This window comes from Osmerus mordax, chromosome 5 (genome assembly GCF_038355195.1).
Source record: "Osmerus mordax isolate fOsmMor3 chromosome 5, fOsmMor3.pri, whole genome shotgun sequence".
NCBI lineage: Eukaryota > Metazoa > Chordata > Actinopteri > Osmeriformes > Osmeridae > Osmerus > Osmerus mordax.
In genome coordinates, this window is record NC_090054.1 from 6,648,993 (window position 1) to 6,675,807 (window position 26,815).

The 26,815-nt window shown below is 44.4% G+C and overlaps 3 protein-coding genes across 10 annotated transcripts in view; 1 reads left to right on the forward strand and 2 right to left on the reverse strand.

Moving 5' to 3' along the window:
• smoc2 (SPARC related modular calcium binding 2) overlaps nt 1-15,734 on the reverse strand; it is a 49,102-nt gene extending 33,368 nt beyond the window's left edge. Inside the window, exons 1-2 of one of the 2 annotated variants that reach the window (XM_067235786.1) lie at nt 15,641-15,734; nt 7,587-7,749 (exon numbers count right to left, since the gene is read on the reverse strand). In XM_067235786.1, coding sequence (XP_067091887.1) covers nt 7,587-7,716 — 130 coding nt within the window. In that variant the 5' untranslated portion in view covers nt 7,717-7,749; nt 15,641-15,734. Of the gene's footprint in view, nt 1-7,586; nt 7,750-14,772; nt 15,036-15,640 lie in introns of those variants that run through there. The other variant, XM_067235785.1, reaches the window with a different exon arrangement.
• Nucleotides 15,735-16,093: 359 nt separating this feature from the next.
• On the forward strand, nt 16,094-22,754 carry eif3s6ip (eukaryotic translation initiation factor 3, subunit 6 interacting protein). Of its 4 annotated transcripts, none has more exons than XM_067235780.1 (15): nt 16,094-16,202; nt 16,494-16,536; nt 16,748-16,958; nt 17,173-17,273; nt 17,604-17,665; nt 17,775-17,844; nt 17,967-18,040; nt 18,217-18,388; nt 18,670-18,824; nt 19,058-19,228; nt 20,518-20,651; nt 21,053-21,226; nt 21,464-21,653; nt 22,383-22,463; nt 22,573-22,754. In XM_067235780.1, the coding sequence occupies exons 1-15, from the start codon at nt 16,167-16,169 to the stop codon at nt 22,651-22,653; spliced, it is 1,755 nt and encodes a 584-aa protein (XP_067091881.1). In that variant the 5' UTR covers nt 16,094-16,166; the 3' UTR covers nt 22,654-22,754. The 4 variants fall into 4 exon arrangements, with proteins under 4 accessions (XP_067091881.1, XP_067091883.1, XP_067091882.1 ...); XM_067235782.1 differs by having other exon boundaries at nt 17,173-17,252; XM_067235781.1 differs by having other exon boundaries at nt 16,094-16,196.
• Nucleotides 22,755-24,646: 1,892 nt separating this feature from the next.
• Nucleotides 24,647-26,815, reverse strand: part of cdh23 (cadherin-related 23) — a 361,974-nt gene continuing 359,805 nt past the window's right edge. For all 4 annotated transcript variants that reach the window (XM_067235776.1, XM_067235778.1, XM_067235777.1 and 1 more), the window contains 3 exons: nt 26,277-26,399; nt 25,935-26,045; nt 24,647-25,492 (listed from right to left, as the gene is read on the reverse strand). In XM_067235776.1, coding sequence (XP_067091877.1) covers nt 25,151-25,492; nt 25,935-26,045; nt 26,277-26,399 — 576 coding nt within the window. In that variant the 3' untranslated portion in view covers nt 24,647-25,150. The remainder of the gene's footprint in view (nt 25,493-25,934; nt 26,046-26,276; nt 26,400-26,815) is intronic.

The window sequence follows — 26,815 nt, forward strand, 5'->3', positions numbered from 1 at the left end:
TGAAGCAGGGCAGGGATGATGGTGTTGAAGGCAGAGCTGAAGTCCACAAACAGGATCCTGGCATAGGATGCTGGGGAGTCCAGGTGCTGTAGGGTGAAGTGGAGGGCCATGTTAACTGCATCGTCCACAGACCTGTTGGCTCTGTAGGCAAACTGCAGGGGGTCCAGTAGAGGGTCAGTGATGGATTTAAGGTGTGCCAGCACCAGGCGCTCGAAAGACTTCATTACCACAGAGGTCAGGGCGACGGGTCTGTAGTCATTATGTCCTGTTGGCCTTGGATTTTTGGGCACAGGGATGATGGTGGAGGACTTGAGACAGGCTGGCACATGGCATGTCTCAAGGGAGGTGTTAAAGATGTGGGTAAACACCGGAGACAGCTGGTCAGCGCAGTGCTTGAGGGTGGCTGGAGAGACAGAGTCCGGCCCAGCTGCTTTGCGGGGGTTCTGCCTCTTGAAAAGTCTGTTAACTTCACCCTCCTGAATGGAGAGAGTCGTCACTGTAGAGGGGGGGAGGTGGGAGGCCTCCTGGGTGGGAAGGGGTAGTTCAAGACTGTCCAATTGTCTTTCAAATCTGCAGTAGAACTCATTCAGGTCGTTGGCCAGGCGGGAGTCGTTAGTGGAGTGGGGGGCTCTGGGCTTGTAGTTGGTAATTTGCCTGAGCCCTCTCTAGACAGAAGCAGAGTCGTTTGCAGAGAATTGGTGTTTTAGCCTCTCTGAGTACAGTCGTTTAGCCTCCCTCACCGCCTTGCTAAACCTGTTCTTCGACTCCTTGAAACTGTCTTTGTCCCCACTCTTGAACGCGGCCTCTTTCTCTGACCTCAACCTTCTGAGTTTAGCTGTAAACCAAGGTTTGTCGTTGTTGTAGCTTACCCTGGTGCGTGTTGGTATACAGCAGTCCTCACAGAAGCTGATGTATGATGTCACAGCCTCTGTGAGCTCATCCAGACTATTGGTAGCAGTCGTGAACATGTCCCAGTCAGTGCAGTCCAAGCACGCCCGCAGATCCTCCATAGCTTCACTGGTCCACTGTTTTGATGTCCTCACAACAGGCTTACAGCGCTTTAGCTTCTGCCTGTATGCAGGAATCAGGTGGACCATGGCGTGGTCAGAGTGACCCAGTGCTGCTCGGGGGACCGCATGGTATGCTTTGCTGATTGTAGAGTAGCAGTGATCCAGGGTGTTTCCTTCTCTGGTAGGACATTTGATGAATTGTCTATATTTTGGGAGTTCTTGAGTGAGATTGCCTTTGTTAAAGTCGCCTAGCACAATAACCAAGGAATCCGGATTTTCATGCTCCACACTCAGTATCTGGCTGGCGAGCACACGTTGAGCCTCGTTGACGCTAGCCTGCGGAGGCATGTAGACGCCAACCAGAATGAATGATGCAAACTCTCGTGGCGAGTAAAAAGATCTACAGTTAATAAAAAATGATTCCAGATCAGGAGAACAGTGCTGCAGAATCACTGTCACATCTTCACACCAGCCACTGTTAATGTAAAAACAAATACCACCGCCTTTCGTTTTGCCAGAGAGCACAGGGTTACGATCCGCTCTCAGCAGTTTGAAACCTGCTAGCTGTAGCGCAGAGTCTGGGATCAGTTCACTCAGCCATGTCTCCGTAAAGCACAAAACGGAAGATGAATGAAAGTCTCTGTATCTAGTATAATTATAACAAGCATACAGAACTGAGTGATGAACTGCTGGCGGCGGTGGATGGTCCAGGTGCGACCGGAGGAGGAACGGCCGGGAGGGCGATGCTCGGTACGGCTCTGCGCTACAAGAGAAGCCGTGTGTCCACGAACCCCGTCTGTCTCTGGTCCATGTTAAAACTATCCGCCGTGAAATGGTCACTGCAGAGGCGGCTGTTGGAGTTTATCCGAAGCTTTCCATCAGCGTGGCTCTTCACAAAATCAATCCACCTATTTTTCCTTTCCTCATCAATAGGGAAATTAAATAGCGTTGCAGCGCAGCTGAAGTTTTTGCATCCAGGGAAGATGCAGTTGCGGGTGGAGGTAGACATCCTGAAGCTGGCTAGCTAGCTGATGTAGGCTTCAATAACAGTACAGCAGGAGGAGCCATTCAGTGATCTGACGTAGATGGGTCGAAATGGCAAAGATGGGTAACTTTTTGGCCCCACCCATTAAAACCTGATCTGAAAACGGAAGAGAAACTGTTCTACGGCTCACATTTCAGTGCGACAAAGTTTTAGCGCTTTGCACATGCTATCAGGAACTCATTTCACACATATATAATGTACTGAGAAGCAAATCATGGAATTTACTTTACAGGATCTTTAACTAATCTGGAGAGGCACAGAGATGTAAATCTATGTTTATTAGTTTATTTACTAGCATTACCCTAACTGTCTAGCTAGTGAATAGCTAAACGTTATATGTAATAATGTTAGCTAGTTTTAACCAGAGATAACTTGCCTAAGCCTAGCATAACATCAGTGGTGAAAGTAAGCCGGTACTGTCAATGACAATAATGTGATGACATCCTTGTTTATCTTCGTTACATTGAGTTGACTGTGTGGTCTGCCACACAGCTTTATCCGGAGACATTTGGCCCTGTCTTGTTTTGGTTTGGGAAGTGGGATTATATATACCCGTTGCCCATCCTCTCATGATACCTCGTATCAGTGTTGCATCTACCCCATGCACATCGTTTGACCATTGTTTTTTAACTTAAATTACAACAAACCCGATAAAACAAGAGAAGAATCCCTTTTCCTAATGCTACTCTATGGAGTTGTAAACTGAAGATGTCCGAGTGCAGCTGTTACTAAACTGCCATTGGGCCGTTTGCGTTCGAGGGGCGGGGCTTAGTGATAGGTCAATTGGCAACTATATATTTGAGCCCTGCGCTACCAATTGACGCTTGGTAATTCGTGAGACACACCTACAAGTGTTTTCGTTCCCCAATTCCCATCTCAAAATTGGCAAAGGGGAGACAGATGATACGTGTGGGGGGTGAAAGGAGGGGCCACTATTTAACATATTTCAAAGTAAGCCCTGTAGCCTGAAGATTGGCTTAGTGCGCTACACGTTTGCGCCAGACTGTAAAACACTGGACGGTAGCTCTGAAAAGTGAGGCCAAAAAATCTTGATCGCCCCCTAATGGCTGGCTGCAGTACAGGTCATTAGTCCCGCCCCCTCCATGTTAGCGGATGGGACATGGGCCAAACAAAAAAATCACGTCAAATTATTTTTTCCCAAAGATGGTTTCTGTAATTTAAGGTAGTTCTTATCCCGCTGATGTCTGTTCAAGTGCTCATTTTTCTCATCAGTTTGTTTTCAATTCGTTATTTGACGATATAAAAATGGGTTATTGTGTGCTTGCAATTGGGTCGGGCGAGTGTATGGGTGGGACCTCGATACAGCGGCTCCAACACCCAATCACTACTGCGCAGATGGATCTATGGACCTCACTTTGTGCATAGGAGCACAATCAAGCCAAAACAGGAAAGGGCCTTCCCCAAAATGTTGCCACAAAGTTCGAAGCACAGAATTGTCTATATAGTAACATTTTATACTCAAGCATAAATGAATTCATCAGTAGAACTAAGGTTCCAGCCCGGTCTGCCGCCTTTAACTCTGGGGACCCTGATCAATAGAGGAAGGCCAGATACAACCTTTGAAGGCCACCAAAGCAGCGTAAAGGGGTTACAGAACCAAGGTGGAGTCCAGCTACCATGGCTCTGACCCCAGGCGCATGTGGAGTGGACTTAGAGCCATCACAGACTACAAAGGGAGAGGCTACAGTGAGACCCAGTCCTCTGCCCTGCTACCAGACGAGCTTTGAGAGGGACAGTGATCCCCCTGCAGTGGAGTTACCTGAAGGCCAAGCCAGTGGTGTGCCTACATTAACTGTAGCTGAGGTGAGGCTTTGCTTCCAAAAGAACAACCCTCGCAAGGCTGACCAGCTAGCAGGGGTCTTCAGTGACATCTTCAACCTCTCCCTCAGCCTGTCGGCTCATAATAATAATAATGTTATTGTTGATTGTGTGAACTAGCTGGGTTTGCCGTTGGGTTAGCACAGCAGCGGAAATGATTACATGATTACATTTCCGGTTCGTTTCCTGGGCGCTCCGCATAACCCCTATTGCAAAGCGTACATTGGTAGCGCATGGCTCAAATATTTGCTTTGCCGATTGCAAAATGTGATGGAAAAACGATTGGCCACAATATACCCTGACCCGTGTGCCTGCGCCTCGTCCATTACTGTTCACAACATTAGCAGGACTACTTGGTTGGCGTTGCCTTCTCAGCGTGAGAAATCGAGGTGTGGCGTGAGAGTGTATCAATCATACACGCAGTGTCAACCAATTATACTGCATGAGGTAGGGCCGAGCCAACTCACACACACACAGTCAGACTAGTAGTCGAAACTCGGAGGAGAGCCATAACAAATCAATGCATTTTTAAAGACATTGTGGTTTAGGTAGAGTATAATTTAATTTAATAATTTAATTAGAATTGTTTTCACACCTATCATAGTCAAAGTCATAGTTTATATTCACAGTTAATATTCATAAACTGGTTTCCACAAATAACTAATTTGTTCACTTTCTAGACGTTTTGTGGTTAGTAATAATCGGTTATTCTTTCTTAATTGTTCATAGTTCACAAGTAGTTCTCAATGAGGATATATTTATTTAGTAATCATCAAATACCTACCAAGGAACTACCTTTGTACTAAATTGGCTATTACTTACTGCTTAGTTAATCTTGGTTCCATATTAGTTAATAGTATTAAGTTCAGTGTTAATGTAGTACTACCTATTACTTCCTGCATAGCTACTTGTTAACAACGGACCATTATTCTAAAGTGTTACCCATTATTTTTGCATTAGAAACGTTGTTTTGCTTTTGAATATTCTTTTTTTGCATTTGAAACTTTTGAAACTTTTTTTTTTGCTTTTGAAACTTTTTTTTGCTTTTGCTTTTTTTTTTACTAATTGAAACCATAGACTGTATATATATGGAGTTGGATTAGTTTCATAATTCACAATCTATGACGAACACAAGTTTCAAATCCCTGCAAATCCGTGCAAGGAAACGCTATCTTTTTGTTGGCGTAGTTGGTAGTAGTCGCACTTTAGATGAGTATCTGTACTTCTACTTCAGTGAAGGATGTGTACTTTTGCCATATCTGCCAGCCAGCCTTTTACCAGCCAGCAAGCCAGCCAACCAGTCAGTCACTCACCCCCAGCCTCAGCCTGCTAATCAGACAACCAACCAGCCAGCCCATAGCCAAGTGTTAAAGCCATTACTGGGCTGGGCAGCTCTCAGTCCCCTGGAGAACATTCCATTCATCCTGAGAAAATGGCTGATGCACAGGAAAAACTATCTGGGACAGGACCTGCACCTCTCTCTCTAAAAGCCTCACTCCTCTGCTCACTGCTGTCCTCAAAAGAATTTGGGTCATATTTTCCTCTACCTCAGTGTAGCAGGCATTCACATCTCCTTGTCAAAGCCATGGATCCTCTCTTGCCTGAGGTCCATCTGATCTAGCCGCTTAAGTCAAACACCAGACTCCTGGACAGAGGCTAGCTGGGAGCTAGCTGGGAGTTGAGGCTAGGAGTGGGACTGGAAGAAAGGGATGGCTGGAAGAGTAGGACTGGAAGAGGGATAGCTGGTGGAGGAGGATTGGAAGAGAGGGATAGCTGGTGGAGGAGGACTGGAAGAGAGGGATAGCTAGTGGAGGAGCACTGGAAGAGAGGGATAGCTGGTGGGGGAGGAGAACTGGTGGAGGGTGACAGGTGGTGATGTAGGATAGCTAATGGAGGATATGCTGGAGTAAGATAGCTGGGGTTGTAGGATAGCTGGTGATTTAGGATAGCTGGTGGAGGAGGAGATCTGATAGAGGAAGTGGCACCAAAGTGGACTGATACTAAGAAGGCTGCATCATTCAGAATGGATTGGGTGGCTGGCTGGTTTTAATCAAGTTAAAACAATGACTCACATATGCCAGGATTTAAAACGCGCTGGCATACACTACATTGTCCATTAGCGAGGCTGAGGAGGAATGTGCGCTGGCTTCTTTCAGCCTGGTGTGCGTGTGCAAGCATAGTGGTAAGCATGTGTACTTGTATGTTTGTGTTTGTGTGTATGGGAGTGTGTACCTCTGTGTGTGTGCCCTTATGTGTGTGCCCGGGTGTGTGTGTCATGTAAATGAGGGGGCCAATGTCCCCCTCGTGACTACACCTAAGTCTGTGCTACTGTCACTGTCCCTGGCGGAAAGAGGGAGCAAGACATGAATGTTCTGGATGGAGTGCCTCCATGGAAAATCCCTAAACTGAAAGCAGTCCTCATCCTTCTCTCCATCCTCCATCCTCCCTGCGACAAAAACACAACTGGAAAAAATGACAGGACAGTTGAATCATCAGAGCCCGATGATAGAACGTGGTGAGAGTCTCACCAATCCATGGCACATTAAACCCATCTGTGCCCCATGGGCCAGATATTGGGTTATATTAACTGGTCTGACTGGTCTGTAGTCTACTGGTGTCCCTTCTGCTCACACCTCCCAAGTCTTCCAGGAGTGGGGGGGAGTGGGGGAGGAGGCAACAGAGTGGTAAAGACATCCAGCCTCCTCTGTCTCATTGATGCAGACACACATATATTCATACAATACTTTCATGGACTCTCACTCCTTTCAGCCTCCTAGCTGGAATCCTCCATTCTCTCACCCTCCCTCCATCCCACATATCCAGATGTCCCGCTCAAAGACGTTGCTATAGCTACTCAGAGGCGGCATAAAATCGCATACATTTTTTCCATCACATACAAGCTCTTTCTCTGCAGAACCCCATTCTCCCTCCCTCTCTCTCTCTTCTTGCTATTCTCTCCACCAACCCCTCTCTCTTTCTCTCTCTCTCTCTCTCTCTCTCTCTATCTCCCACTGTGTGTGATCTAATATCGTAATGGGTAAGAATGGGGCATTATGTCTGATAAAGAACTGTTAAACTAGTGGTGTGGAGAGTTAGGGAGTGGTATGGACTGGCAAGAGAAGAGGAGTGGGGGTTAGGGGGCAGAGCCAGGATGTATGGGCTCCTCCTACCGCCACAATGAGACTGTCTGTGAGCACGCTGACCTTTTAGGGTCCCCACCACATTGATCCTTTCACCCTAAATCTACCATTGGAAATGTGGATATGCTGCTCTACTAGTAGGGCAGAATAGCATCCACCCCATTCGTTCCTGTCAAGGCAAACCACCCCATTCATTCCTGTCAAGGCATCTCATTCATGCTCTCATGCCTTTCCTATAATTCATTCCATTTCATCCGACTGAGGACAAATGTCCATTTATAATCGATGAGGAAGCTTGCTACATAGATGGTACTATGACAGAAAATGTCAGGAAACTGTCTTTGTCCCAAATAATACAATTTATTCTAACAGGTGTTTTACTCGTAGTCCAGGATTATTCACTCTAATTTAGTATGTGTATCTCAAAAATGTTTTTGGTCAAAGGCAATAAAAAAAAATCAGCCCCCCCAGATTTAACCCAGAAGTCTATACTGTGACCCACAGAACATTTTAGAGCACAGGGCAGCACTGAAGCATGACTTGTGACCTGACCTTTGCACGGCCCTCGGATGACCTCCAATTGGGGGTCCCGGCACTTGGCACGGAGGAACTCGCAGCGTGACGTGAAGGTTCTCCCATCCGAGGCACACAGGGGCTTCCGATGACCACCGGTACATTCCATGTTACACTCCTTATCCTGGTCCACCCGCAGAAACTGAGGGGAGAGAGAGAGAGACAGACAGACAGTGAAAGAGGGAAACAGAGAGAGAGGTAGAGGGGGGGGGGGGAGAGCAAGAGAGGGAGATAGGAACACATAAAAAGTTAACCATGAATCATTGACCTCTGCACCAAAACAGTTGAATCCTCCCAGCCATGGCAGCAGGTGGTATTCTGATGGGATTTATGAAGGTGATTCACAGGGTGTGATTAAAGCTCCTGTAGGGGCATATGCCTCTCAGATCATTGGTATGGCACATAGTCTGAGACAGGACAGCTGGCCATTGCCAAAAAAACTAAGTATGTTAATTGACAGTTCCTTTTTTGGGAACTTTACATCGGTGGTTCAAAAACAGGCATAACATCCTCTCATAAATGCATTAGAGAGAGTTGATATACAACAGCTCGACACCTAGATGAAACACTGCCATGGCGGCCCTTTGAGAGCTGCTGTCAGCCAGTCACACAGAGGCCGTGCTGTGTCTTGTCCAAAAGAGAGAAATGGGGGAGAGGGGGGAGGGGGCGTACCGGAGATGAGAGGGATGAAGGGGGGTCTGGGTCCGACTGTGAGTGACACCGACTTTGACTCCTCCTCCAGCCTTTGTCCATGCCAACACCTGTGCAGGTATTCATCTCAAATCCCTCCCCAAGGATGTTTGACTCAGGCATGAAAAGAGCAACAAGGATGCAGCATCCCAGCTGAACGCTTGGGATCACCTGTGTCAATGCCGCCATTGTGTTTGCAGCCACAGACTAAAACCCTGTCGCCCAGCCATACAAACAGGCTGTAACTGCTACAATGACTGAAAGGACAGTTAATGAGAGAGACCCTAAATAAACTGGCATGTCTGCTGTTTTGTGTTGCTACAGTACAAGTGTATGGTGTCCATACTGTTTGCGTGCTACTGTGAGTCAGGTGGCTGAGCGGTGAGGGAGTCGGACTAGTAATCCGAAGGTTGCCAGTTCGATTCCCGGTCATGCCAACTGACGTTGTGTCCTTGGGCAAGGCACTTCACCCTACTTGCCTCGGGGGAATGTCCCTGTACTTACTGTAAGTCGCTCTGGATAAGAGCGTCCGCTAAATGACTAAATGTAAAATGTAAATGTACTGTACACTTCATGTTTTCATGAGTTGGCTGGGTTAAAAGGTGAAACCAAACTTGTTGTTTCGTGTCCCTTTCTTAACCAGAACTCATGCAGGTGTCATTTTCTATAATGTTTTTTTTACAATAATAAGGATTTACAATCATGTCTGTCTGCGGACTTTACTGTCCTCTATTTAAAATAATTTTCTATTCAGAGAAATTTAAATACTTGCCTGCATGAAGTTACTAATGTTTTTTTAGTCAGCGCTGTCAAGAGTATGCACATATACACACTTGGGCACACATGCTCACACATAGATACACTCACATACACACACTCACATGTACACACACTCCTGATGCTTAGTCATTTTCTTTCTTCACATCAACCTCAGCTACAAAGTACAAAGTATTACATCCTTAAATCTTACATCCAGTCTTAAATCCATTGTGATGTGTCACATGACAGGGCAAATCTGCCTGGAGACAAAAACAAACATCATCCATAAAAGTGGGAGGGGCAATGGACAATAAAAAATGTGTTGTGTCTGACATCTTAAAAATTAACGAGTGAAGGGAGAGAAGGAAAGAGGGAGGGAAGGAGGATAGGTGTTCAGACTAGGAGGGCTGTGGGTGGGGGGGGGGTGCTGCCCCTGGAAGATGAGGGTTTGTGGGGAACACGGCTTTGCCCTGGGCCAGGAGAGACAGCCCCCCTCCCTCGCCATAAATCTCCCCAGCAAGACTAAGGAGAGGCCCGTTGGAACACATCGGAAGAGGAGCTGGGAGGGAACACATTTTCGTATTGAATGAAATATTTTCTTTTCATGAAAAATGTATGTTTTCTTTTTTAAACCAGCCTAAAGGCCCGTTCACACCAGGGACGATAACTATAACTATAAATATAAAGTTTTAAGAATAGTTCTTGGTTAAAACAAGAGCAGAATCCTAACGACAACTACTATTATAGCGAAACGATATTATTGGGATCACTTTCAAAATATTTTTTGTCACAACTGATGAACTATAAAACACTTACAACCAATCAGAATCCATCCAAATTGAAAGCGCTCGCGCATTTGAAATGGAAGACTACATTGCGAGAAGCTAATCAAGGTTGTCAAGTCAAGGTTGGTGTGGAGGCAAATATAGTTCTAGTTAGCGTTCGTGGTGTGAACGGGCCTTTAAACCTATGTATTATTGTGTCATTATTTTGAAAAAGATGGGACGTGTACTGCAAAGGGAGGAGATCAGGGACGAGAGACAGAACATGAAAAAAACATGCTTACACCCATTTTGGAGGCTAAAGAACATATGTTTTGACAAACACCTTGGGTCTGAGTTATAACACTATCTAGTCTTTATCATCCTTCTGCCCTTTTCTCTCTCAAACTATTTAACTCTCTTACACATTCTGTCTCTCCCTATCTTTCCATCGACTTTTATGAACTGATGAATGGCAGCTGGCATTTAGTGCCCTCTTCCCCTTTGTCTTAATTCATCTTTTAATGACTAAGCTATGAACATCCATTGAGACAGTTATGAATAATTGACTGCATAATAATCCTATTCAGTTGCCCAGTTCTGTGTGTTGGGGGTCTTTCTCTGTATTAGATCCTCTGCTCCATTGGTTGTGACTGACAGGCTCCTGCAGTTCTGAGTCTGAGAACTCCCCAACCCCCCTTTACCTCCTCCCAATTCACCTCCTACCCCTTCCCTTCCTTTATCTTCTCTCCCTTCTCCTCCTCCCCCTTCATCTCATCCACGTTGTTCCAGCATCAACAATATCTCCAATGAGGGTTTCCCCCTGCAGTTGTGACCTTCCTGCATCCTATCTTTCCCTCCGTTCTCTCTCCCTCCACTCTCTCTCCCTATGTTTTATCTCTCTACATCCTCTCTCCCTATGTTTTATCTTTCATAATTCTCCTTGCTGTCTCTATCATCTGTCCTGCACAGCTCCCCATCACAGACAGCCAAGCAAGGGGCATGAAAGCAAAAACAAATGTCAAAAAACTACTTCCGAAAAAGGCCGCAGACTAGTCCAGGCCATGGTCGGCATTGATAATGACAAAGGCTGTGTAAGGGACTGTCCGGCCATGCATAGTGGTGGGTAGGAAGCCAGACATGAACCCAACCACAGTCCCACATGGGCCACCCCGGAGCCCAGACCAGCCTTCTCATTAACATCCTCCAACAAGCCAAGAGACTGACAACCAAAACACAGCCATTCAATCAGCGGCCCAGCATCCAGCCAGACGGCCAGCTACTGTAAACCACTGCAGCAGATACAAAATCCTCCAGAACTCCCAGGGTTAAACTACCATTCAAAACTCCCAGTGCTCAACTACCATCCCAAACCCCAGCCTCCCGTTCCCTGGCATCTTCTAGGGAATGAGATAATCAGCAGGGTAAGGACAGAGTGAGAGTTCTAGGGCTAACAGGAGAGAGAAGGAAGGCCTTCCTTCTGTGTCTTCCTAACATTAGTTGGTTGTCTGGCTGGAGGGTAATGTGAATGGCCTGTCCTTATGGATGTTGGAGGCAGCACAGGCAGAGGAAGAAACGTTACTCTCCCCTGACTCACTTCAACCTCCCTAGCACAGTCACACACATTGTAACACACCACTCACATTGTAACACAATCTATAACCCACACCGTAACAGGGTAAAGGCCCGTTCACACCAAGAACAACGATAACAACAACTACTATATAGCGGAACGATATCGTTGGGATCACTTTAAAACTATTTCCAGATGAACTATAAAACACTGAGAACCAATCAGAATCCATCCGAATTTAAAGCACCACCATTTGAAATGGAAGACAACATTGCGAAAAGCTAATCGTCTGTAGTGTGGATGCAAATATAGTTCTCGTTGTAGTTCTCGTTATCGTCCTTGGTGTGAACGAGCCTTTAGGAGTGGCCCTAAAAATCCACACAAGACTGCTTAATTTGATGCAGTTTGTGTCCTATTCAGGCAGCCGGACCTCTCCCTTTCTTTCTGTCTCGCTCTCTCTCAATATTTCTGCCTGTCTGTCTTGCTCTCTCAGTTTCTCTCCAATTATTTTTTGTGTTCTTTCCTCGTCAATGTCGGAAGACATATCTGCTAAAATAATACAATAAAAGGTTATTGAGAAAAATGTGGGTGGGGGTTGAGTGAGGAGACAGAGACAGAGTGTGAGGGAGGACAATCTTTTTTTTTTGTAGACCAACCAGCATACAAATCAAATCCTATTACCTCCCCCTGGCTCTGTGGCATTGTGGGATTGAATGGAGTGCTCTGGAGGCGAGGCTCCAGCAGAGAACACATTGTAGGCCCATGAGGGTCCTCTGGGCTGAGGGGCCCCTAGTCCCAGCGCCCTGAGAGGCCTCTTACAACACGGCCCCAAAGGGTCAATGGGGGCCCCAGCTGAGAGCCGTGGCCAATGTGTTAAACTGCATTGGCGGTAGTTTCCTGCGCGAACGCTGGGATGCAAAGAAATCATTAGTTTCAAGCATGGTGCAAAGGGAAGAAAGTGACAGCTTTTAACCAGTCTATTAACTCAATCAAAGGCACAAGCAATTAATTGCTGTGAACGATGTAAAAAGGGAAAGGAAAAAAAGAACTGAAGAAAAAAGGAATTACCGCGAAAGGCTGTTAGAAGTCATCTGAGAAATGAAAAAAAAGGTGTGTGCAGGTGCGTGGTTTTATGAACAAGTGGGGGGCCACAAGGACCATGTGTTATTCTAAAGCATGTTTCAGAACACGTTCGTGCAAGAGGTAACCATTGTTCTACAGGTTCTTGGCATTTAAAAACACAATTCCATAAAGGACCAAGACCATTAATGGTCCAGAGAAAAACAACAACGTAATTCTAAAAAATGTCTGTGACCTCAGATCCAACTTAGGATCAGATCAACATTAACCTACATAAAGTAACCTAATTAAAATGCCAATTACAATAAAGTGTTGGTAAGACACCTGTATTGTCAATATAATATATTAGGGTATTATTGTCTTAGAACTCTTAACTGGAACCCACATGAACATCTGACACACCAATGCCCACCCAAGTCAAATAGATTAGATGCATACCAGGGAAATCATGTGTGTGAAAGAGTTCTGAGGAACTTAGAAGTGGAGTTCACATTGCTAAAGTCACATCCAGAACATGTCCCTGCATCATAGACACACATTCCACACACTGCTCCCCTAATTTCCCTGGCTCTGTTTCCTTGGCCTCACACACAGCTCCTGTGCCCAACAAACTTAATGGAGAAGCACAAGGATTAAAGTTTTGTATCTGTGTTTGTATCACTCACTGTGTGTGTGTGTGTGTGTGTGTGTGAGTGTGTGTATTATTATGTGAGAATTCCGAGGTGAGTCTGCACAATGCAACACTTCCTCCCACATTCCACTATGCCCTGTACAGGCAGGGAGACAAGCTCTCTGACCCCATACCCGCAGGTTAACTACCCACAGCCATTTGTTTCCAATTGGATATTAAGGCATCTTCTCACGGCACATAAATAATGGCACTGGGGGGCAATGGTTCTCACATCAACCTCTAAATCACTGGGGCAAGGCTCTGACACTTGACATTCCTCAGCCTCTTCAGCCTCTTCAGCCTACACTGTGTATAACTCTATCATTCCTCACTCGTACACTTGAGTGTGGTCTGAACAAACCACTCATTGACCCTGTTTCAGACTGTGCTGCTCTCCTCTCTTCCAGGGCAGGGACTGCTGCATAATGTGGATGTGAGAAAGTGCACTGCTGCTGCTCATCTGATGAGAGGGCTGTGTGTAAATAGGGCTAGGTGGACAGGGGGGGGGTTCCCGGTGGACTACTCAGGACAGAAGCCGTGTACGCACCAGACCATTTCTCAGAACTGAAAGTTTGAAAGACACTGGCTTTTATGCTCTCTGACCTACTAAATAATACCATGTGCTTTGTGTCTGGAAACATGCTGATACAACAGGCAAGTGTTCACTCTTGTTGTACCAGTGGCCCAGGAGCATTGTATGTAACATGATCATCCATGGAACAACAAGAGTGAACAAGACAGCTAAGCAGACTGGCAGTGGAGCCCATAGCAGGCTGCTAACAGACCCCATAGTACCACAGAGACAAGCCAGCAGCGATAACCACCTCTGCCTGCCATTTGGCACAATAAGCCTCCTTGCGTAGATTCAGCCAGACTCTGCGAGTCCAGAAAGAGAGTAGACTAGAGAGTAGTCCTATGCTAACTCACTTGAGGATTTTCTTTTTTTTATCTAACCTTTAGCTACTTATGCAGGACATCCCAGCCAAGGTATTTTGGCCTTAAACGCACCCATGTGTTTCTTGGCCGATTTCAACCAGATACTTGTTCAGCTCTGACAGATGCTCCCCCAGATATTCTCATGGCCAAATACACAAAAACACTGTAAAATTCCATAAAGAATTCACCCAGTCATTCTATTAATCCAAATAGATTGCTGAAAAATCTTAATCAAAATTTACAAAATTTCTGTCACCAAATACTCTCAAATAACAGTCCTGAGACAAATGAAGAAAAAAATATATAATTTGTTATTACCTTATTTATACGTTCATCCTATTTTTGTACACTGATCACAACTAAATGTTTACCCCCACCCCCATTTTTGCATCATTTCATACACCTTTTATGTAAGATATTGATATAATAAGATAAGTCAATTGATTAATACAAACAAATGAAGCTAAATCAAACAAATAATCCTAAATAACAAATTCATTGTTCGCAAAGTGAAGTTGTTATACATCCACGGAGATTGGATAGTAGACTATAGGTGGTCTGACTATATGCTTACCAAAACAACTTGAAATGCAATTAAAGCATGAATTAACCAATGTAACTTGACTCTAAAATACATCGAAAAGCACTTTTTAACATTAAAGCTAGCCTTGCTGGCATAGTGTGGAGGCACCATACCGTCAGCGCGGAGAATTTCTGAGCGCACCCGACGCGCAGGACGCAGAGAAGGAAAAACAGCCGGCAGACGCGCATCCTGACGTTACTTCACAAGTTACACACGATCCAAAAGGCTGTCCGGTCTTCACCTTAAAAAATCTACCAAATCCTAAATATACAAATAGCCTACTTGTCTTCTAACAGTCCTGTTAATTTAACCTTCAACGTATTCCTTTCCAAGTTATGATTAAGAATTGTACACAGCTTTATTTTGACGTCTCCCTGACTGACTAAACCGTTAGGTCTGCAACCTCCAACAAAATCTCTTTTTATTTCTGCAATACGATAAACCCCCCGCGTCTGACCTTTTCCCTCCCTCGGAGTTTCTCCTTCTTTCACTCTCGAATTCTACTTCTTGCGTTCTCCACACCCCCTCCCTCTTCTTGTATTTGTGGATTGGATCCCTTATCGGCTGCAGGCAGTTTCTTGCCGGTAGGTAGCCTACAGCCTACGTTTTGAAGCCTACAATTTGCCAACTTCTGCTGGTAGCGAAGGAAAACCATCGATAGTATTTTCTTGATTTCCTTTTCCTTTTTTGTGTAAACAACAACAGGTAATTATTGTCTATTTTTTGTCATGGAGGTGGAGGGGTGGATGAAGGGATGAGATAGAATGGAAACAGTGTGCACCCTGCATCACGCAGTCTGAGTTGTAAAAAGGTTTATAGTTCAACACAACTGTCTGGATTGCACAGCAGCTTCTGCTACAATAAATCAAGATTAGACTTCACAATCTAGTCTCTTACTGAATGACACTTCCCTTTACCACAGACAAACTATGCAGATTTGTGTGCAATGCATCACATTGATTTGAAATGTGGTGTACATACTTAGACCGCGTAGTTGTCGTCTAAATTCAGAAAATGCAGCGTCATATTTGAGCAAAGGTATCCCACTGACAAAGGCTTCAACCCTTAGCCGGCTGCTGTCCAATATACTCCACTGGGCGCAGTGATTGTTCGACATCAGACGAGCGATCCAGGTGGTCACAAACAAGCAATCACGCCACCTGGTGGTTTACAGACAATGCAAAAGTGACTGCCACAATATATACTTTTTTAGGCTACTCTCATTTGTTGTCCTGTCTCACTAAAAGTCGTTTGAAACAATAGTAGAGGAATTTATTTATTATCTAAATATTGGTTTCATTTTTAAGGATTACTCAAAGAAAATAGCAGAAGATTTGTCCCGAAAAATGTAGTAGGCTATTCTAATCATCCGCCACAATCCCATAATGCTCGTGATTTAAGTGCAGAACGAGCTTCCGTCTTTCTTTTCCTCAGGCTGCGTGGTTGGCGTCCTCAGACTCTGAAATCAAGCAACTGTTTTTTTCGAGACAAAACATATTCCTACACCATGTCGTATCAACACGAAGATGCAGAAGAAGTAAGTGTACGTTTCCGTTCATATACTATGAGCGAAAAGCTCACCATGACGTGTCATAGATAACGTGTTAGCAAAACTAGCTAGGTAGCTATAGTGCTACTGCTAGCGAAAAAACCCGGCGATTGCACTGGCGCTGGCTAAGCAGATGATGCAAAGGCCACTGCTAGCTAACTTGTTACAATGTTACTCAAATAAACAATATTGGACTATTATACTTCATATTATCTATATGAAACCGAACATTGGCAATGGTTCTCCAAGGGAAGTTGATATTTACTGTACATTCTATTCTTTCAGTACGATCCTTACTCCTACTCAAATGACTACGATCTGCACACAGGTTAGTGTCTATCCACAACTAATGTAGAGTTAAAAAAACTAACAAAACAAATGCGTATGTTGTATACCTTCGTATAGCTTATTTCACTTGGCTTTAAATAATATAGGCCTAATCCAAGAGACGGGACACCCGCCGCTCAAGAGACAATATAACTGTTAGAAACGTGTAGAAATAGAAGATATAGTATTATGTTTCCTATCTGTCCCTGCAGGTGACCCCAAGGCAGACTTGGCCTACGAGAGGCAGTATGAGCAGCAGACCTACCACGTGATCCCTGAGGTGATTAAGAACTTCCTGCAGTACTTCCACAAGACCATCTCGGACCTCATAGACCAGAAGGTGTACGAGTTGCAGGCCAACCGAGTCTCCAGTGAGAGCATAGAACAGAAGATCTATGAGATTCAAGATGTTTATGAGAACAGGTATGGTAAAGGTAGACCCTCACAAGCCTGAAACAATGGCAATGTGTTACCTAATGTCAGAAAGGGTGAATATGATCCAATTAATGTACAGGTTATTCATTCTATAGTTTGTCTCAATCAGCCCAATGAACAGAATGTGTTTACATTAGCATATTATCCGGTTAAATTAAGTGACACCAAATGTAACCAGTCTATCTAACCTGTTCTTCTGAAGCTGGAATAAGCTCACTGATCGTTTCTTCAAGACGTCTCCCTGGCCAGAGGCAGAGGCTATTGCTTCCCTGGTTGGCAACGGTAAGTCTGCTGATTCATCTGGTAAGTCTGCTTTATTAATTTTTCTTCATCTATATGTTTGACACTGGGGCCCCACGTAAATTCTGTCAAATGTATTCTTCCCTCCTTCCCTTCTCTCTCTCGATTGAAACCACAGAGAGGAGGATTGGATAGGTACTAGTCTGTTTACAAATCAAGGAAGGTGGAAGGATAGTTTGATAGCATTCATATGGGGGTTAGCACTAATTAGTCTTACCCTCTCTGAACTTTTTTGGGATCTGTAGAGTCATTGATCAGAGCAGTGATATCCAGTTGGAGTAATGGTCGATTTTATGAGAACTATGTTGTCTCTGTTTGTGTTGGTTCCTCTAGATGCAGTGTTCCTGATCCTCTATAAAGAGTTGTACTACAGACACATTTATGCCAAAGTTAGCGTGAGTGACCCTGAGATTAGTTTTTTTCACGACCCCTCACATTTCTGCTGGATTGGATTTTTTTCTGTGTGATTTACTACTGATATTTTTTTCCTGCTTGGCCTTGCAGGGTGGACCAACTCTCGACCAGAGATTTGAGTCCTACTACAATTACTGTAACCTCTTCAATTACATTCTGAGTAAGGCTTAGTAAGAACTGCTGAATTGTATGGCAAGTTCTACTGTGTCCATGTATGAATTTATCCAAAAAGAAAGTTGTATCTCCCAACTGAGCTATTGTGCATGTTTTGCTTCCGAACAGATGCTGATGGACCTGCTCCTCTGGAGCTTCCCAACCAATGGCTCTGGGACATCATCGATGAATTCATTTATCAGGTACAACAACAACCACATAGACATAAGCCAATGACGGTCCTTTGAAAATCAGATGGATATATAATGAAACGTGTTTCTTTCACATGGTCTTATCGTTCTTGATCTTGTTTAGGGATGGTACATGTCACATTATGAATTGCAAACTCTAAACAAGCTTGCATGCCTTTCCTCTGCAGTTCCAGTCCTTCAGCCAGTACCGCTGCAAGACGGCAAAGAAGTCAGAGGAGGAGATTGAGTTCCTGAGGAATAACCCTAAGATCTGGAATGTTCACAGTGTTCTCAATGTTCTCCACTCTCTAGTGGACAAGAGCAACATCAACCGTCAGCTAGAGGTCTATACCAGCGGAGGTAGGAGAGAGAAAACGGAGAAGGAAAGAAATCTCTAGTTGTTTACAGGCCACACTGAATATATGTGAAGATCCTGGCCTATAGTTGATATGTTATTTTTGCACTTTGCCTGGTAAAATACTCCTTCCTTAACTATCCACCAAAATAACGCACTTGTAATCCTTCATATTCTGCTGTGCAGCCTATAAGCACTGTTTAGGTCGCTTTGGATGAAAGCATCTGCTAAATGTATCAAGTGTCTGAGTTTTGTCAGTTCAGTGTGCCATCTTGTTGTTCCACAGGCGACCCAGAGAGTGTGGCTGGGGAGTACGGTCGTCACTCCCTTTACAAGATGCTGGGCTATTTCAGTCTGGTGGGCCTGCTCCGACTGCACTCTCTCCTAGGGGACTACTACCAGGCCATCAAAGTTCTAGAGAACATTGAGCTCAACAAGAAGGTATAATACACACTAATATAATATGCAGGGTTTCCTGCAGCACTTTTCAGTTAAGGCGGCTGCCTAAGCAACACACGCCTGCCGCCTTAACTACGTCGTAACTAGAGCACAAATTCTCCATCTCACACTCATATTCTTCCTCCCCTCTGCTCTCCTTTCCTTACCCTCCTCCTCTCCCTATTGCCTTCTCTCCTCTTCCTACTCTTCTCCTCTCCCATCTTCGCCTCCTGTAGAGTATGTACTCCCGTGTCCCAGAGTGTCAAATCACCACGTACTACTATGTGGGCTTTGCCTACCTGATGATGAGGAGGTACCAGGACGCCATCCGCGTCTTCGCCAACATACTGCTCTACATCCAGAGGACCAGAAACATGTTCCAGAGGTCCACCTACAAATATGAGATGGTGAGCCCATCAACCTGGGAATGCTAGTTTGAAACAACACATTAAGACAGCGCTTTGTGTTTGGAGAATATCCATCACTAAGCTTAATATATTTACAAGGGATGGGCATGAGTATCCGAAAGTGACAGCGACGATTAATCATAAAAACAATGACCGTGTGAGTTTGAAAATATATATTTTCTTTTTTTTATGATTGGTTATAGCTAGGGCTGCAACTAACGATTATTTTAATCGATGAATCTGTCGATTCTTTTTTCGATTAATCGATGAATCGTATAACAAAAAACAAAAAAGCATTAATTTCCAACCCTTTATTCATGGCCTTTCTTCTTTTTCTAGGAAACTTTTTTTTTAAACTTAAAAAAAAAAAATACTCAAACATCTCCTTGATTTATTGAGTGGTGTAATAATCGCGCGACACAACAAATCGATAATGAAATTCGTTGCCAACGCTTTTAATAATCGATTTCATCGATTCGATTCAGAATTTTGGGTGGCACCTTGACCTCTGACTGGTTAGCGTTGCCAGAGCATTCGTTCCAAAGACCGAGAAACATGGCTTCAAAGTTGCGTAGTGATATCTTGCTTCAATTTGACAAATTAGATAAATACTGTAGGCCTAATGTAATCGGTCATATACAAAACATTAAGAGAACACTTCAGAATGTTGTGAATTATTTTTGCTTTATTTGCACGTGTTTCAGCGTGCTGTTAGAAGAGCGCATCCACAACGGGAGTTACACTCTGGCTATAGCACCTAACTGAATTTGCATCCTTTTGTGCAGATACAAGTTATGTTTATGTTGTGTATCTAGGATATCTGATTAATCTCATAGGATGCATCATAGAAGGGGCTTCCGTTTACTAGTACTGGAGTTCATTTACTCTTCAGCGTCAACTCATGCAGCTATTCTATTCAGATGTTTCTTTTTCAATAACATTGATGCAGCACAAGCAGTGTTATTGTTTTCTAGTCATACGTTTGTTTTCATAGAAATGTTTTCATTTATCTGTCAACATCAATTTTCATGACAATCATAAAATATTTTCATATTCTCCATGATGGAGAAAATGACCTGTGTACCCCCCCCCCCCCCGAGTACACAGGTCTCAATAAATGAGTACTCATCAATGATCGAAATAAGCATTTTACAAAAATGCCCATCCCTAATATTTACGAGAATCAAATCTATTAATTTCAAGAAGCTCTAAGGACTTGCAGCATCAAAGCCAGAAACCAAGCCCCTTGTCCATTCAGTTAGCATATGTGTCTCTTCCTGTGGTTCCAGATCAACAAGCAGAATGAGCAGATGCACGGCCTGCTGGCTATTGCACTCACCATGTACCCCATGCGCATCGACGAGAGCATCCACACCCAGCTGAGGGAGAAGTACGGAGACAAAATGCTGCGTATGCAGAAGGGGTGAGGGCACATAGTTGGCCTCTGGTGGTCCGGCTGCTAACACAGTCCCGCGTTATCTATCTATTCAAGGTGTTCTGTCTCTTTTTTTTATTATTTTCCCATATTTTTGATATATTGTAAGATAAACGTCAGATTTACTTTTACATTTGTCATTTAGCAGATGCTCTTATCCAGAGCGACTTACAGTAAGTACAGGGACAGTCCCGCCGAGGCAAGTAGGGTGAAGTGCTTTGCCCAAGGACACAACCTTCATTTTGCAGGAATCGAACCGGCAACCTTCTGATTATTAGCCTGATTCCCTAACCGCTCAGCCATCTGATATATTGTAAGATAAACGGCAGATGGAGGTTATGAGTCTGTATTGGGGCCCAGTTAACACCCAGTGTGCTTCTCCCTCACAGTGACCTGCAGGTGTTTGAGGAGCTCTTCAGCTTTGCCTGCCCCAAGTTCCTGTCTCCCGTGGTGCCCAACTATGACAACGTCCACCCAAACTACCACAAAGAGCCCTTCCAGCAGCAGCTGAAGGTGTTTGCTGAGGAGGTGCAGCAACAGGCCCAGCTCTCCACCATCCGCAGGTAAAAACCACCATTTCAACATTAAGCTAATGAGTTCTATTTAATCAAAGTAGTCTTATGCATCTTTTTAATCTTGTTTAGTGATGGTACCACTAGTATTATGAACTGAAGCATCTGACCAAGCTATAGAATGTAGGCAGCTGTACATGAAGGCTATGCTAAAGGATAACTGCTATGATAATGCTGACACCCATACTTTCACTTTGTATACCTTCTTAATATGCCCCCCCCATACAGTTTTCTGAAGCTGTACACCACCATGCCAGTGGCCAAGCTTGCAGGTTTCCTGGACATGACGGAGCAGGAGTTTCGTATCCAGCTGCTGGTTTTCAAGCACAAGATGAAGAACCTGGTGTGGACCAGTGGCATTTCCGCTCTGGATGGAGAGTTTCAGTCTGCCTCCGAGGTTGACTTCTACATTGACAAGGTGTGTGTGTGTGGCCTTGTTTAGCTATTCTTGTGGGGACCTAGCCTGACGTTGTCATACTCATAATTCTAGTCAGAATATGATTCTGAAACCGCTCCTTTGGGCTGTGAGTATGGGGCATGTTTCAACCGAACCCAGAAAAAAATGCCTCTTCGCTCAATTGGATAGACCTACAACCAATCAGACCAACGTTGTATGTTAACTTTTACCGAATCCCGTAGGATGGACGGCAAAAACATATTTTTGATCGACAAATGCCTTGATCAAGTTTCTCTGTTCCTCTTTCAAAATGTATGCGCTGTCGATGTCTTCTAAAACTGACTCGATGGCAACGGTGACCATGTAGAGACAGAAATGACATACCGTCGTGTAAATAAGATAAATAACATAAGGCCATTTAGTTTGTTTAATAAAAGAGCAAGCTATAGACCTGTTTTATAGGAAAGGTAACTTTAAATGACTTATTTTGTGATGGTCCGTGATATATAAAAATACTTGACCTTCCGGGGGGGGGGCTGTTGGGGGGGCAGGGCACCCCCCTAATATAATGGTAGGGGAAACTGCTATGGAGATCAGTGTCAATGTAAGCTGGTGGTAATGTTACTTAAACATACTGTGTTACTTTTCACATGTCTGCACACTTTGTAAGCTGTTTCTTGTCAGGATCCAATATAATGTAATCAATCAAGTTAAAATTATAAGGTTGGGTAACGTGTCCTCTTATTTCAGGACATGATCCACATCGCTGACACCAAGGTCGCCCGTCGCTACGGTGACTTCTTCATCAGGCAAATCCACAAGTTTGAGGAGGTGAAAAGCATTAATAATGTTATCTTTTATTAGTATTCGGTCATATGATTGTACATGGTATCAGTCTTATGTAGCTAAGGTTGTATATGTATGCTTGTGGTCCCTACAGTTGAACCGATCGTTGAAAAAGATGGCCACGAGTAACACCACAGGGACATCCAGCAGCACGTCTGCAGCCAGGGCCACATGAGCCCTGGACATAGCAGCAGACCAAAGGGGTGCTCCTGCCAATTTAATCTTTTTGTATGTGTAACCTTATAAACAATAAAGGATGAAGTGGTGTGTGGAATACACTGGTCTTATGACTTTGTTAGGTTGCAACCACAAACCTTATATGCCACCTTTTTTGTTTTTTGATCATGTATCTATGAAACACTGAAGACGGAATACATGTTAAATCATTGCTTATGAAAAGAGAAATTGGCAGTTTGGAAAGGCATTTGAAGTGATGCACCCTGCTGATTCTGTTGTCAGCCCTCAGTCAGGACAGCTGAAGATGAACCAGCATTTCATAAACATTTTACTTCAAAGTTTAGGGATTGATTTTGTTTTGTTACTCTGGTTATTTTCCAAGCCTAAAGAAGAGACTGGACTTTCACCCTGTTGTAACACTATACATCCAATCTTTCTGATTTTGAAATAATCCATCCAATTGTGCTAGATCAAAGATTATGAGCATGTGCTGCTGCACACAGCTACTGCCAACCCCACCACATCAGATCAGTGATTTCACGGTGCAAGGGAATATGTCTGTTTATACTTAATTAGTATATTACCAAACTCTAGACTTTGTTTTGTCTGTGCCTTTTAATATCCTGTCTCAGTGGTGGAGGAATTCAGTGGGTTCTGTGCTGTTGTGATTGGCTGTTGCCTACCATTCCACTGACCCTGAGGGGGGGAGGCTGTTGCATATTTTATTATCACAGATCATCAAACAACATTTTGCAACAAGTGTCTCAAGCCTGGTGACAATAATGACAAAAATAAAAACTTGCAAAATGGAATATAAAAATATGCAACACTCAGATTTCCAAAACAGTTGATTACAAAAGGAAAAAAGCACTACAAATGTACACTTACGCCAAACACCCATTTGCTCTTTACCTATTTTGGTAAGTCAGCATTTTTCTTCAAAAATATTCTTCCTCTGAATTACATATTCTTTTGATTTTTTCTTCTCATGAAAGTGAAATAAAAAAATAAAGCAACTGTGGCTTGCTTCGCCCACGTACCTTTTTTCTATCAGATGGCAATGTATGAAGTTATGGGAACAATGCCATCTTGTATATTTTTTACTATCATACTCCTTTTTATTGTTTTTATTTATTTATTTGAGGACCATTTCACCACTACCATATTTTCAACATCAATAAGTCTCACATATTGCCCTTAAACTGTAAAGACTTAAAGGCAGGATAGGCAAGTTTTGCGAACCTAGCAGTTTTAGCTTGAGTTTGAAAGGATTCAGACCAAAATATCCCACCCCTTCCCTTAAAAGCCACTCCTCCAAAACGCATGAACGCGCTGCCTGACTACTTCCGAGGTAGGTAGATACACAATAATTGCATTTGGTCCGAATGCCGTCCAAACAGTAGTGCCAGTCCGACCTTAATGATTCATGTTTATTAGTCTTGCGATGCCCACAGATATCGGACAGATTTCATTTTACTGTCAAACCTTTAGATTTATTGGTTGCTATTAGGATGCGCAGTTTATTTCAGCAAATATGACAAAAAGTGATTCTCAACAACATAACCTACCCTGCCTTTAAGAGTAAAAACAGTGTTGTTGCACTGGGTCTCTGGTGTGTTTGGGACAGAAGCTCATCCATGCACAAAGTCCTACTCTGAAGGATCTCCAAGTAACAGTGAGTGGTCACTTCCTCTGATTGGTCTGTTCCCTCCAAGCGATTGAGTGCTTGGCCTCCAGGAGCAGACTGATGTGGCCTCTATACGGCTTAAGTCACTGCACAACACCAGCAATTCCACCAGTGCCTTTTTTAGATGATCACATCTATAAGACAGGCTATAAGTTATTGTTTGCGAAGATCATGGAGACTTGTCCAGTGATCTTTTTACTTCACCTTCAGTCATTGAGACATTCAGTCAATGTTTTCTTTTTTTTGACCACTGAACTCTCAAGATTTCAAAGACAATACACCCCCCCCCCCCCCCCCCCAAACACTGAATTTAATATTTTCCTATAGTCCAGTTAGTGGCCATTCGCCGGTCTGACGTTTTCGGGTGCGTGTGAGTGTATGCAGTCTAGGTGAAACTCCAAATGAGAGAGAACAAAGAACACAACTCACAAGATCCAGAATTCCCTCATCTCTCTGTCATACAGAAAGGTGAGGGGGGGCTTGGGATCTCTCCACCTGGATGTCTCTCAATAAGTGTCCTCAAACAGCATAAACAAGACAGGGCCATTGTGTACTTGTCACCATGATCCACTAATAAAACTTTAAATTCCAACTGATTAGATTTATTTAATGTTTTGTATTCAGTCCACCAAGTAAAACCCTGTCCAGTGTGTTAGCTTGTAGACTCTTCACTGCCAGATGGTGTCCAGATTGGCTCTGGAAGTCTTTCAGACTGCACACACTCCCCACTGCCTCCTCTCCTGGCTGGGAGGGGGATCTAGAAGGACACGCACCCAGGCTCTGCTCAGACTAGCGAGGCCTCGGCTAGTCATAACTCAGTGACCTCCAGGGGGTTCTCGGTCAGCGTGTCGCTACCCTTTTTGCGGTGGAGTGGCGTTGACTTTGCTGACTCTGTGCGGGCGTTGCGCTCGGCGTACAGGCCCCCATCACCGTTTAGCGCCTCCAAAGAACGCGCAAGGGCCCGCTGGTCATCCTCTGGCAGGCTGTTGAGGTCAGAGGTCAGGAGCGTGCCTGTGCTGCCATGGACCACGTGCACGCCATCCGGACCCCGCAGCTCCACAGGGAGCTTGTGTTTGAAGCGCAACGTGCTGCGGCCACCACCCATGCCCAGACGCTCGTCCTCGTCATCGTCCAGGTCACTCTGGATAAGCTAAGAGCAGACGAGAGGAAGGGAGGAGATGGAGAGATGTTTACAAGATAGATGGAATGACGGATACAAGGGAATAACAGAAAGGGATGGTAGTGGTGAAGGAAGATGACAAATATAAAATAATTTAGTATATACTAATATTGTTAAGTTAGTCAGTTTGAAGGAAGTGTGCCAGTCAGAGATCAGCTGGGAAGGATATCTGAGGAGAGACAGACATCATGTTGGAATGTTAGCAGAGAGTCTGCATCTCATCCTAAACAGTGACTACATTGGTTTAGCAGGGACCAAACGGCAGACATGCAAGCAGAGGCAGTGAGAGCAGTAGAGGGCAGGAGTGCACCAGTGAAGTAAGCAAAGCAGTGATTGATTGCCCTTTACTGGCAGGGAAGAATAACTGCACACTGGAGGCACCACTGCAGGCTGTATCCCACCCACCCCCCACCTCTGTGATTGACGAGTGGTCTCCCTGACTGGTAGACTTGGTGACCAGTCTGGCTGCAAAGAGCTTTTTGAGCCTCAGGTAGTCGTCCAGGACCACCTTGAGCAGTGAGCCCTGATGGAAGGGCAGTTGGGGTCAGTACCAGTATGACACACATCAACCATCACAGTACTATGGCAAGTAGGATCTACAGCACCTCTAAACTAACGTCCACTTCAGATGGTTCTGAGATTAATTAAGATGAATGCATATCATGAAGGAAATTAGTCAAAGTTATGACTTAGTCTTCAGGCTGTTATTAGCTGGTGTGTTTGTCTGGAAGGCAGGACCTTGTGTGCTGCTCACCTTAATGGGCCCATCCCTCATGATCTGGCCCAGCTTGGCGATGTTGTCGTACTCCTGGATGGCTGCCCTCAGGTAGCGGTCGTCTTCAGGCTTGGTTGCCTGCGGCTCCCGGCCAAATGTGCCCTTAGAAGGTTAAAAAAAACACACAGGAGCAAGCACACACACACACAAGTACAGTCAGACACACACACACACACACACACACACACACAGTTCAGAACAAGAGGACTGGGAAGTGGCTAGAAGAGCTGTGTGATGAGGAGTGACTGAGAGGGCAAGGCCACAGTAAAGAATTTGAGCTGACGTGAACCAGAGATAGATGGTGTTGTCATCTATCCTAAGGCCTTGAAAACCTGGCCCTGCCACCTGAGACACACCAGCAGTTTAGCATCGCTACAGTGTTGCAACTTACTATATCTACAGTGTAGCAGCTTACCATATCTACAGTGTAGCAGCTTACCATATCTACAGTGTAGCAGCTTACCATATCTACATTGTAGCAGCTTAGCATCTCTACAGTGTAGCAGCTTAGCATCTCT